Source organism: Corythoichthys intestinalis, chromosome 3 (genome assembly GCF_030265065.1).
Source record: "Corythoichthys intestinalis isolate RoL2023-P3 chromosome 3, ASM3026506v1, whole genome shotgun sequence".
Lineage (NCBI taxonomy): Eukaryota > Metazoa > Chordata > Actinopteri > Syngnathiformes > Syngnathidae > Corythoichthys > Corythoichthys intestinalis.
In genome coordinates this window covers 47,893,317-47,907,036 of record NC_080397.1, presented here as the reverse complement: position 1 = coordinate 47,907,036, position 13,720 = coordinate 47,893,317, and the positions used below count along the sequence as shown (strand labels likewise).

General features: G+C 41.1%; 1 protein-coding gene across 7 annotated transcripts in view; it reads left to right on the top strand.

Annotated features, from left to right (window-relative positions):
• The window catches only part of grid2 (glutamate receptor, ionotropic, delta 2), a 1,093,502-nt gene that overhangs the window by 589,434 nt on the left and 490,348 nt on the right, over positions 1-13,720 (top strand). For all 7 annotated transcript variants that reach the window (XR_009062687.1, XR_009062690.1, XR_009062688.1 and 4 more), the window contains exon 3: positions 6,145-6,432. Coding sequence is in view for 3 of the 7 variants with exons in the window: in XM_057831225.1 (XP_057687208.1) it covers positions 6,145-6,432 (288 nt within the window). In the remaining 4 variants the exon portion in view is untranslated. The remainder of the gene's footprint in view (positions 1-6,144; positions 6,433-13,720) is intronic.

Sequence of the window (13,720 nt, the reverse complement as noted above, 5' to 3'; positions counted from 1 at the left end):
ATGATGTTTCCACCCCCATGCTTCACAGTGGGTATGGTGTTCTTTGGATGCAATTCAGTATTCTTTCTCCTCCAAACACGAGAACCTGTGTTTCTACCAAAAAGTTGTATTTTTGTTTCATCTGACCATAACACATTCTCCCAGTCCTCTTCTGGATCATCCAAATGCTCACTAGCGAACCGCAGACGGGCCTGGACATCTACTTTCTTCAGCAGGGGGACACGTCTGGCAGTGTAGGATTTAAGTCCCTGATTTGACGCTGGCATTGTGTTACTGATAGTAGCCTTTGTTACTGTGGTCCCAGCTCCACCAGCTCTCTGTAGGTCATTCACTAGGTCCACCCGTGTGGTTCTGGGATTTTTGCTCACCGTTTTTGTTATCATTTTGACGTCACGGGGTGAGATCTTGCATGGAGCCCCAGATCGAAGGAGATTATCAGTGATCTTGTATGTCTTCCATTTTCTAATAATTGCTCCCACAGTTGATTTCTTTACACCAAGCGTTTTATCTATTGCAGATTCAGTCTTCCCAGCCAGGTGCAGGTCTACAATTTTGTCTCTGGTGTCCTTCGACAGCTCTTTGGCCTTGGCCATAGTGGAGTTTGACTGACTGAGATTGTGGACAGGTGTCTTTTATACCAATAATGAGTTAAAACAGGTACCATTAATACAGGACCACGTTAGACCGCGTAAGAAGTTAGACCACTTTGACAGCCAGAAATCTTGCTTTTTTTGTAGGTAACCAAATACTTATTTTCCACACTAATTTGGAGATAAATTATTTAAAAATCAAACAACGTTAGTTTCTGTTTTTTTTTCCACATTCTGTCTTTCATGGTTGAGGTTTACCCATGTTGACAATTACAGGCCTCACTAATCTTTTCAAGTTGGAGAACTTACACAGTTGGTGATTGACTAAATATTTATTTGCCCCACTGTATCTCAGTCCCACCTCCTGCCTGCACGCTGGCTGCTTATTGGCCTAACATGGAAGTGAGTAAGACGCACTGACTCTGGTTCCGCTCCCTCCCCTGCCTGCTATGAGGCTGGCGTCTGATTGCCAGTGTGCAATCAGACTCTGCAGCTTGCTTCTCAACGCTCTCCCACCCAGGTCCCAACTTCCTTGAGAATGAATCGGTGCAGAATGTGGTTAATTTGGTCTCGTTCCTCCAAAAGATTCACTGTTTTTGAACGGATCGTTCGCGACAGACACAACACTATTGCACACTCTTGGCGTTCGCTCGATGAGCTTCAAGAGGTAGTAACCCAGAGGTCTTTAGCACTAGTCTGGAAAAAATCACGGAGTGTCTTTTAAAATATTAAAATTATATACAGTATTCTGTTTAACTTATTCTATATATGTGCTACATTTGACCCTACAATGAGCTTTAGATTTAGTTCGAGCCTGTGGTGCCATTGGCACAAAAGCCTGTTTGTTGTGCACTGATTGCCAGTGCTTCCTTGTTGTTCTGTTTTTTTTTTTGTTTTTTTTTTCTCTCTCTTTTATTTAATTTTTTTTTTTCTTTCAAATCACTTTATTATTATGTCTCCGTATGTACGGTATTCTTTTTTTTTTTTTTTTTTCTTTGTTGGTGTGTGTGTGCTATGGACCCACTGTGAGATTCCGGAATAAAGATCATATATATATTTACTGATATTTTTTCTATTTTCTATGTGCACAGTGCCTCACATCCCTTTTTTGGAACCGCTTTTCTCCCGTCATCATCTTAAGCTTGCTGTCATTTCTATTTGTAGAATAAAAGATTAGTCAGTTCAGCATTGTGCTTGCTGACAAGAGCCGTTTTAGACATGTATAGTACCAATGTGTGGCTGTTTTGTTTATCTGGCACTAACCTGTAAATCAGGTGAGAAAATGTCATTTGCACCGTCAACTGTATGATTGGTAGTTTGGCACAGGCACCGTAATATTGATGCTGCATTCACGTGTTGTTGGAGTAATCGAAAAAAGGATTCTCTATTACCGTAATTTCCGGACTATAAGCCGCTACTTTTTTCGTTCATTTTGAATCCTGCGGCTTATAGTCCAGTGTGGCTTATTTGTTGATTTATTTGTGTTAATAGGCAACCCATGCCTCCTAGCATGCAATGCAGCACTACAGCTGGAAGTAACAATCATTATTCAGCATGCATTGCAGCACTACAGATGTAAGTAACAATCAAAATTCATGTTCTTTTATTTAATTATTTATTCATTTACTGTTCCAGTTGTTTCAATAATTGCTTGTTATGGTATTTGGTAACACTTTATTTGACAGCGGCGTCATAAGACTGTCATAAGACCATCCTAATTATGACATGACACTATCATGGGCATTACTGAATGCTTATGACAGATGTCATTTAGTGTCATCCAGCAAATTATGTTACCAACTCCATTTATGTCCAGCTCGGATCTTTTACATCCATTCAAAAGTGAGCTCATTTCCCGAATAAAACTGAATGATAACTATTATAAGCATTCGTTAATGCTCATGACAGTGTCATGTCATAATTACGTCTAATTGTCTAATAACAGTCTTATGGCGCCACTGTCAAATAGTGTTACCAAATACCGCAACTAGTAACTGAATAAATAATAAGCAAAGAACATGAATTTTGATTGTTATTTATATATGTTGCGCTGCAATGCATGCTAGGAAGCATGATGGACAACAACAGTGTTGACAGCATGTGGCATGAAAGGTTGACCGTCTCCCCCAAGGAAGCAGTGATGGCCAAATGAAGCTTCTTGAAGTAATTAAGCTTTGCAGCCAATTAGTTAAAAGCTTCATGGTGGTTTATTTGGTCTTCTGACCGCCATATGATGCCGCTGTCTAATGAAGTGTTACCGGCTAATGTCTTTTGGTGTAAATATCCCATAATACAGTGAGGACAGCTGCGGCTTATAGTCCAGTGCGGCTTATCTATGAACAAATGCCGTTTTCGTGTCACATTTGGTGGGTGGCGGCTTATAGTCAGGTGCGCCTTATAGTGCGAAAATTACGGTACATGGTGTCTATAAAAAGCGCCAAACAGTCACTCAACTTGTGATGTATTGTTGGAGCATTAAAATATGCTGCCCTACTTTGTAGCAACCATTTCTTTATCCTACATTTCAACTTTACAATACATTTTCCAACTTGGGCACTCAGATATCGCGATACACATGAACGCAGCATATCTCCCGATGGTGCTTTGCGGAAGTATCGACTCGTAGGCATATCACAGCCAAAGTTTTGTGCATAAATTACCATATTAAGGAGCCATGTGCAGATTTTGTATATTTAAATATGGATTATGCTACGAAGATTTAGAGCTCCAAAGTATTTTATTTATTTTTTAATGGTGAAATTTATACTGGATCACTGCAGATCAATACTGGGGCACGTGACCCGACGCCTATGCTCTGCAGTAGCTGCATGGGCGTAATCTGTGACTCTTAAGAATTTAAACATACCATAGAATTGTTTTCACTTACATGGAGCAATTCAGTGTGTGCACAGGAAAACTGTGGGTGTTTGACCTCGTAATAACAGTTTAAACTTTGCAGTGAAAAATAACCTGGGGTCATTAGCCGCATGCAACCTCACCATGTCTAAAAACAAAATGCATGGTTATCTGATCACATGTAGCACCCTGTTCTGAGAAATCTCCATTATGAAACATCGCATTAGTTTGTGTTTCCACAAGGGCAAACACAAGATGTCTAGTAAGGAATGGCGATAAACAAGATGGGCTGATGGAATGCGAAATGGTACAGGAGAGGCAAGTCATTTGACTCCAAACTGAGGCCAGTATACAATATTCATAGGTGCTGGTAGGCGATTCAAATTTCTGCAGCTCAACTTAAAAATAAATGAATACATAAAAAAAGGATTGAGGCTTTTGTATCTGGACAAGACTGGAGATAACGGACGTGGGTTGAGCTGGTGTGTAGCAGAGGTATCTATTATTTTGACATGGTTAGAAGAGGAGCACTGTCGACAAGTGGAATGGCGCCGAAATAAGCGAAGATAATTCTCTCAAGCTGAGGAAGGCACAAACATCCCGGAGACTTAGAAGGAAATAAAAAACCTGGCGAGCAACCACATAGTCTTTTTTGCAACACTTTTTTTCTCATATGTAACTTCAAATGCAGTTTAATCAAAGCATTAACGCTGTGTGATGGTGCTTGAAAGTGGCTCGAGGACGGATCAATAGCGGCAATGTTGACGCAACCCTCCAGGCTCATGTCCTGACTTCAATCTCATTTTTTGCCCTCAATTATGGTCATTTTGAGTATAGCAAGCTTTGCTTTTTAAGGCATAGGTATCAATCATACCGTACCAGGGCTTTTTTTAAGTGATAGTCACTGGGGGGAATGACAATGGCTTGTTGATCCTGACAACGGCTTTTTGATTTGAGTATTTGTGTTTAGTTGTGTGTGTTCTGAAATATACAGAGGAATGAAAAAGTATGTGAACCTTTTGAAATTTCTCACATTTCTGCATGAAATCACTATCAAATGTGATTTAATCTATGTCAAGATCACACAGATGAAAAAAACAGTGTCTGCTATAACTACAACCACTCAAACATTTATAGGTTTTCATATTTTAGTGAAGATACTAAGCAAACAATGACAGAAGGGGGAAAAATAAGTGAGTGAAGCATCACATTTAATATTTTGTGCCCCCCCCCCCCCCTTCAGCTGCAATAACTTCAACCAGACGCTTCCTGTAGCAGCAGATCAGTCTGGATCATTGATCAGGACTAATCTTGCCCCATTCTTCTCTACAAAACTGCTAAAGTTTAGTCAGATTCCTGGGATGTCTGGCATGAATCGCTGTCTTTAGGTCATGCCACAGCATCTCAATGGGGTTCAAGTCTGCAGTTTGATTTGGCCACTCCAGATTGCCAAAGTCTCTCCATTTGTAGAGAACTTCTCTGACTGTCTTATTTTTTATTTTTATTTTTCAAATTCCCAGTGCGAAGCAAGCCACAGCAAGTAGACAGCGGAGAGGACCAATCAGCAACGGGCGGACGTAATGTTGGTAAAGCAACAAGAAACTCTAGCTTGGGTTTTTGCAATTCGATGTGTTTTTGGTCATTTAAAACTGAAGTTACCACGGATTGGAACATATTCTCGGCCCTACCTCCGCCATCCGTGTTGTTGTAGAGACGACCTCCGACCCGCAAGATTGACGTTAATCGTTAAAAAATCTGATTGCACGGATACATTCGTTGTGGCTTGAGAGGCCAATGTAGACCTGGGTCCCAGACTCGTCTCACGATGTTTGAAAAATACAGGGAGAACAGTCTGGCCATGCCAGGCAAATTCTTATCAGGTGTGTGTTTTATAGTGGGCAGGGCAGCTTTAAACCACTCATGAGTGGTTGGGCACAAACCTGACTAAAATTGTTTGGCAAAATTGGTTTCAATTGCTCTTTAAGTCTCCGTAGGCAGAGGGTTTACTCACTTATTTTTTCCCCCTTCTGTCATTGTATGCATGCTATCCTCCTTAAAATATGCAAACCTATAAATGTTTGGGTGGTTTTAGTTAAAGCAGACACTGTTTTTACATCTGTGTGATTTTGACAACGATCAGATTACATTTGATTGTGATTTTATGCAGAAATGTGGGAAATTCCAAAAGGTTCAGATACTTTTTCATACCACTGTAAGAGCTAACACATATCTAGTGATCATTTATTTGTACAGTATGAATGTATCGTGATCATATTGTCATTGTCCTATTTACATATTAACAGCATGAATTTTTGTTGTCTTAAATGTGTGTTTGGCAACTTATCCATAACAAGTATCACATTATACACTGATTAGGAGTAATTAATAGGCTCTTGGCCATAGCCAGGCCTTAACTTTCAGGTATCAACTAAGGCTTGAAATTTGGATTCAAGGCCTATGTTAGGGGTTAAAATTCATGTATTTATGCATAGATGAGAAGATGTTAAAGGTTTCAAATGAGGGTTTCAATCCATGGTAAACAAATAAAGCATGGGTTAGAGATTTAAATTAGAGTTTCAATACATTGCGAGATGTTAAATTGGGATTTAGTTGTGGTTTTACACTCGGGTTTGCACAGTATTTTGGCAGGATTACATTTTCAAGTTGAAAAGTTTGTCTCTTCTTCTTCCCCACGCAGCGTGCGAGCTGATGAACCGCGGCATCCTGGCCCTTGTCAGCTCCATCGGTTGCATGTCGGCAGGCAGCCTGCAGACATTGGCCGATGCCATGCACATCCCGCATCTCTTCATTCAGCGCTCCACAGCTGGCACGCCCCGCGCTGCCTGTCCGCCCACCAGCCGCAGCCCCGGAGCCGACGACTACACCCTGATGGTGCGCCCGCCCGTCTATCTCAACGAAGTCATCATGCAAGTGGTGTCAGAATACAGCTGGCAAAAGTTTGTCCTCTTCTATGACTCTGACTTTGGTAAGTGGAATTTTGATTCTTTATGATTAGCAGTGTTGTTGATGGATTAGAAGTTTTTCAAAATTAATATATTAATCAATATAAAAAGTGTTACAGTGGGGCAAATAAGTATTTAGTCAACCACTAAATGTGCAAGTTCTTCCACTTGAAAATATTAGAGAGACCTGTAATTGTCAACATGGGTAAACCGCAACCATGAGAGACAGAATGTGGAAAAAAAAAAAAAAAAACAGAAAATCAAATTGTTTGATTTTGAAAGAATTTATTTGCAAATCATGGTGGAAAATAAGTATTTGGTCGATACCAAAAGTTCATCTCAATACTTTGTTTGTACCCTTTGTTGGCAATAATGGAGGCCAAACGTTTTCTGTAACTCTTCACAAGCTTCTCACACACTGTTGCTGGTATTGCCCATTCCTCCATGCAGATCTCCTCTAGAACAGTGATGTTTTGGGGCTGTCGTTGGGCAACACAGACGTTCAACTCCCTCCACAGATTTTCTATGGGGTTGAGATCTGGAGACTGGCTAGGCCACTCCAGGACCTTGAAATGCTTCTTACGAAGTCACTCCTTTGTTGCCCTGGCTGTGTGTTTGGGATCTTTGCCATGCTAAAAGACCCAGCAACGTCTCATCTTCCATGCCCTTGTTGATGGAAGGAGATTTTCACTCAAAATCTCTCGATACATGGCCCCATTCATTCTTTCCTTTACACAGATCAGTCGTCCTGGTCCCTTTGCAGAAAAACAGCCCCAAAGTATGATGTTTCCACCCCCATGCTTCACAGTGGGTATGGTGCAATTCAGTATTCTTTTTCCTCCAAACAAGAGAACCTGTGTTTCTACCAAAAAGTTCTATTCATGTTTCATCTGACCATAACACACTCTCTCAGTCCTCTTCTGGATCATCCAAATGCTCTCTAGCGAACCACAGACGGGCCTGGACGTGAACTTTCTTCAGCAGGGGGACATGTCTGGCAGTGCAGGATTTGAGTCCCTGGCGGTGCATTGTGTTACTGATAGTAGCCTTTGTCACTGTGGTCCCAGCTTTCTGTAGGTCATTCACTAGGTCCCCCCATGTGGTTCTGGGATTTTTGCTCCCCGTTCTTTTAATCATTTTGACGCCACGGGGTGAGGAGGGAGTTGAAAGTCTGTGTTGCCCAACGACAGCCCCAAAACATCACTGCTCTAGAGGAGATCTGCATGGTGGAATGGGTCAAAATACCAGCAACAATGTGTGAAAAGCTTGTAAAGAGTTGCAGAAAACGTTTGGCCTCTGTTATTGCCAACAAAGGGTTCATAACAAAGTATTGAGGCGAACTTTTGGTATAGACCAAATACTTATTTTCCATCATGATTTGCAAATAAATTCTTTAAAAATCAAACAATGTGATTTTCTGTTTTTTTTTTTCTCCACATTCTGTCTCTCATGGTTGATGTTTACCCATGTTGACAATTACAGGCCTCGCTAATTTTCAAGTGGGAGAACTTGCACAATTAGTGGTTGACTAAATACTTATTTGCCCCAATTTAATCTACTTAAATATTGTATATGTATTTAATTTTGTATTTATTGTATTTTTTTAATACATTCTTTGACTGTTAATGTTCCCCAATGTTTGTCATATCCTTTAAAACAAAAAACATTCAGAAATTATTTATAATCAATAAGTAATAATGAAAAAGAAATATATAATTCAAGGTGGGCCCCGCCTCCTGAGCTGAGTCAGCCGGGATAGACTCCAGCACCCTCGTGACCCTCATGGGGATAAGTGGTACACATAATGAATAAATAATTGAATAAACATTCTAAAAAGATTATTTTCTAAAAAAATATATAAATACATTCTAATGACAATTCAATAAAAAAGTTCATCCATCCATTCAATTGTCACCCGATCACCTGCCTGATTGGGTGCAGGGGCAGCAGTTTCAGCAAGGAAGCCCAGACTCGCCTTTACTAGACCACTCTGCCCAGCTGTTCCGGGGGTATCCTCAGGCATTCCTTGGCGAGCCGGGAGACATTGTCTCTCTAGCATGCCCTGGGTCGTCCCCAGGGTATCCTCACAGTAGACATGCTCGGAATACCTCACAAAGGTGGCGTTCAGATGCTACCTCATCTGCCTCCTATTAATGTGAAGGAGCAGCGGCTCGAGTAGCTCCCGGATGACTGAGTTTCTCACCCGATCCTAAAAAGGAAGTCTGGACACCCTGTGGCGAAAGTAATATTGGCCGCTTCTATGCTGGACCTTGTCCTTTCGGTCATGACCCACTCTTCGTGACCATAGGTGAGGGTGAGAACGTGGATCGACCGGTAAATTGAAAGTTTAAACTTTCCGGCTCAGGTCCTTATTCACCCTGACAGATCGATACAGAGTCCACAATGTCCATCCCTATCACCTACATACAGTGGGGCAAATAAATATTTAGTCAACCACCAATTGTGCAAGTTCTCCTACTTGAAAAGATTAGTGAGGCCTGTAATTGTCAACATGGGTAAACCTCAACCATGAGAGACGGACTGTGGAAAAAAAAAAAACTGAAAATCACATTGTTTGATTTTTAAAAAAATTATTTCCAAATTAGAGTGGAAAATAAGTATTTGGTGACCTACAAACATGTAAGTTTCTGGCTGTCAAAGAGGTCTAACTTCTTCTAACGAGATCTAACGAGGTGTAACGAGGCTCCACTCGTTACCTAAACTCATTATCGGTATAAAAGACACCTGTCCACAACCTCAGTCAGTCACACTCCAAACTCCACTATGGCCAAAACCAAAGAGCTGTCGAAGGACACCAGAGACAAAATTGTAGACCTGCACTAGGCTGGGAAGACTGAATCTGCAATAGGTAAAACGCTTGGTGTAAAGAAATCAACTGTGGGAGCAATTAATAGAAAATGGAAGACATACAAAACCACTGATAATCTCCCTCGATCTGGGGCTCTATGCAAGATCTCACCCCGTGGCCTCAAAATGATAACAAAAACGGTAAGCAAAAATCCCAGAACCACATGGAGGGACCTAGTGAATGACCTACAGAGAGCTGGGACCACAGTAACAAAGGCGACTATCAGTAACACAATGCGCCGTCAGTGAATCTAATCCTGCACTGCCAGACGTGTCCCCTGCTGAAGAAAGTACACATCCAAGCCCGTCTGCGGTTCGCTAGAGAGCATTTGGATGATCCAGAAGAGGAGTGGGAGAATGTGTTATGGTCAGATGAAACCAAAATAGAACTTTTTGGTAGAAACACAGGTTCTCGTGTTTGGAGGAGAAAGAATACTGAATTGCATCCGAAGAACACCATACCTACTGTGAAGCACGGGGGTGGAAACATCATCCTATGGGGCTGTTTTTCTGCAAAGGGACCAGGATGACTGATCTGTGTAAAGGAAAGAATGAATGGGGCCATGTATCTAGAGATTTTGAGTGAAAATCTCCTTCCATCAGCAAGGGCATTGAAGATGAGACGTGGCTGGGTCTTTCAGCATGACAATGATCCCAAACACACAGCCAGGGCAACAAAGGAGTGGCTTCTTAAGAAGCATTTCAAGGTCCTGGACTGGCCTAGCCAGTCTCCAGGTCTCAACCCCATAGAAAATCTGTGGAGGGAGTTGAAAGTCCATGTTGCCCAACGACAGCTTCAAAACATCACTGCTCTAGAGATCTGCATGGAGGAATGGGCCAAAATACCAGCAACAGTGTGTGAAAAGCTTGTGAAGAGTTACAGAAAAAGTTTGGCCTCTGTTATTGCCAACAAAGGGTACATAACAAATTATTAAGATGAGCTTTTGGTATTGACCAAATACTTATTTTCCACCATGATTTCCAAATAAATTCTTTATAAATCAAACAACGTGATTTTCTGTTTTTTTTTTTTTTCTCATTCTCTCTCTCATGGTTGAAGTTTACCCATGTTGACAATTACAGGCCTCTCTAATATTTTCAAGTGGGAGAACTTGCACAATTAGTGGTTGATTAAATAATTATTACTTATTTAATTTGTATTAGAACATGTTAACATTTTAATTTTTTTTTTTTTTTCAAATGCTCAAAAAGTAAATAAAATTACCAGCGGTGGGTATTGTAGGTAAAGGTTTACTCAAGTAAGAGTAGTGTTACCTCTAAATAATATTACTCAAGTAAAAGTAAAAATAGTTGTCCAAAAATACAGTGCCTTGCAAAAGTATTCGGCCCCCTTGAATCTTGCAACCTTTCGCCACATTTCAGGCTTCAAACATAAAGATATGAAATTTAATTTTTTTGTCAAGAATCAACAACAAGTGGGACACAATCGTGAAGTGGAACAACATTTATTGGATAATTTAAACTTTTTTAACAAATAAAAAACTGAAAAGTGGGGCGTGCAATGTTATTCGGCCCCTTTAATTTGAGTGCAGCAAACTCACTCCAGAAGTTCAGTGAGGATCTCTGAATGATCCAATGTTGTCCTAAATGACCGATGATGATAAATAGAATCCACCTGTGTGTAATCAAGTCTCCGTATAAATGCACCTGCTCTGTGATAGTCTCAGGGTTCTGTTTAAAGTGCAGAGAGCATTATGAAAACCAAGGAACACACCAGGCAGGTCCGAGATACTGTTGTGGGGAAGTTTAAAGCCGGATTTGAATACAAAAAGATTTCCCAAGCTTTAAACATCTCAAGGAGCACTGTGCAAGCCATCATATTGAAATGGAAGGAGCATCAGACCACTGCAAATCTACCAAGACCCGGCCGTCCTTCCAAACTTTCTTCTCAAACAAGGAGAAAACTGATCAGAGATGCAGCCAAGAGGCCCATGATCACTCTGGATGAACTGCAGAGATCTACAGCTGAGGTGGGAGAGTCTGTCCATAGGACAAGAATCAGTTGTACACTGCACAAATCTGGCCTTTATGGAAGAGTGGCAAGAAGAAAGCCATTTCTCAAAGATATCCATAAAAAGTCTCGTTTAAAGTTTGCCACAAGCCACCTGGGAGACACACCAAACATGTGGAAGAAGGTGCTCTAGTCAGATGAAACCAAAATTGAACTTTTTGGCCACAATGCAAAACGATATGTTTGGCGTAAAAGCAACACAGCTCATCACCCTGAACACACCATCCCCACTGTCAAACATGGTGGTGGCAGCATCATGGTTTGGGCCTGCTTTTCTTCAGCAGGGACAGGGAAGATGGTTAAAATTGACGGGAAGATGGATGCAGCCAAATACAGGAACATTCTGGAAGAAAACCTGTAGGTATCTGCATAAGACCTGAGACTGGGACGGAGATTTATCTTCCAACAGGACAATGATCCAAAACATAAAGCCAAATCTACAATGGAATGGTTCAAAAATAAACGTATCCAGGTGTTAGAATGGCCAAGTCAAAGTCCAGACCTGAATCCAATCGAGAATCTGTGGAAAGAGCTGAAGACTGCTGTTCACAAACACTCTCCATCCAACCTCACTGAGCTCGAGCTGTTTTGCAAGGAAGAATGGGCAAGAATGTCAGTCTCTCGATGTGCAAAACTGATAGAAACATACCCCAAGCGACTTGCAGCTGTAATTGGAGCAAAAGGTGGCGCTACAAAGTATTAACGCAAGGGGGCCGAATAATATTGCACGCCCCACTTTTCAGTTTTTTATTTGTTAAAAAAGTTTAAATTATCCAATAAATGTTGTTCCACTTCACGATTGTGTCCCACTTGTTGTTGATTCTTGACAAAAAATTAAAATTTTATATCTTTATGTTTGAAGCCTGAAATGTGGCGAAAGGTTGCAAGGTTCAAGGGGGCCGAATACTTTTGCAAGGCACTGTATACTCAAGTTCAAGTAAAAACATTGTAACTTTTTACAATGTCTGATTTTCATTTAATAATTGTATATTTTTTTTCTCAGCACAACTTCATCTGTATGAATTGTTATTATTATACTGTACACTGTGTCCAGTGGTCACCAACCATCTTGCACCATGGACCGGCAATGCGTGGCCGAAAATTAGAGTAAATATAAAATAACATGACTAGGCTAAAAACGAACATTAAGTGCAACGAAAATATAACTCACCATTCGCTGAATTACTGAACCTAAACCATTTTTGACAGCGGCCTCTCCTAAAACTTGACTGCAAATGTCCTTGGTCACAGGCATAATGAGTTGTTCTCCAATCATATTTGTCATATTTCCTCATCTTAGCCCTTCATATCTCCAGTGCTCTTTGCTGTGTGCTTTTGTTTGGTTAAAAAATATTGCACACACTCGGAAAATGAGAGCGCTCCTGCCACCCACTTAGTGGATGCGCAATAACTTTATTCTAGTGTAGCAAAAAAGTTCTTCGAGATGACAAGAGCCACCCCCGGCATTGCTCTGTGCCCCCCTGGAAGGGCGCGACCCCACTATTTGAGAAGTACTGCATTAAGGAGCAACAATTCCCTAAAAAAGCAAAACAAAACAAACAGAAAAGAATCTTAAAAATATTCAACCAACAGTTACAACACATATGAGGGAAAAAATGTCTATAAAAACTATAACACTACAACTTTAAAGGGACTATACAGTATTTTTGGTTATTATTAAATACTTTTCTACCCCATGCATGCTCCACCAATGACCCACTGTGTACGCAGTGCCCTGCCATTTTAACTGAGACTGCCCCAAAAAGTATTTTTCTTCCCTTTAATAGAGAGTGTTTCAGGTCGAACACTCATGGCGAACACGCAACTGTGCTCGTCTACACGCGTCCCCGCGGCAACAGCGCTATATTACCGAGCCTTCGCCTCGTCTTCGCTTAGCAAAAACACTTGCTGGAAACAATCACATTTGCTCTTTTCACGTTTCTGGTTCTGATCTGATGGGCCAAACACTCGTTGCTTTATGTTCGTGCTCATACAACCATGCAAGATCTTACCACAGGCTGCAGTTACGCTTTAGGCCGGATGTGGCAGTCCCAAGTAAAAAACTGACAAACTCTGTATGGACCCCAATCACCAACGTCACAAAATCACGTGATCGCTGTATTGTGCCGCCATATTGTTCGTCATTCTGTGTCCGTATTGTAAATGGTCGTTGTTTCTAAAGGTGGATTCACTTGCAAATTATGGAAGCCCCGGTGCTTTCAGATGCTGTAAACTCATTCGATGAGTTGCATAAAAGCCGTTATTTGGAAAAGCTTAGGTCGATCCAGTCGCCAGATCCATATTTGATGCCCAAACTGATGTTTCCTCCCGTCCGGTCCCGTCCCGTGCGTCAGAGCTTGTCCTGAGACCACAAAATTTCCAATCATACTCCAGTTTATGTCACGATGAGG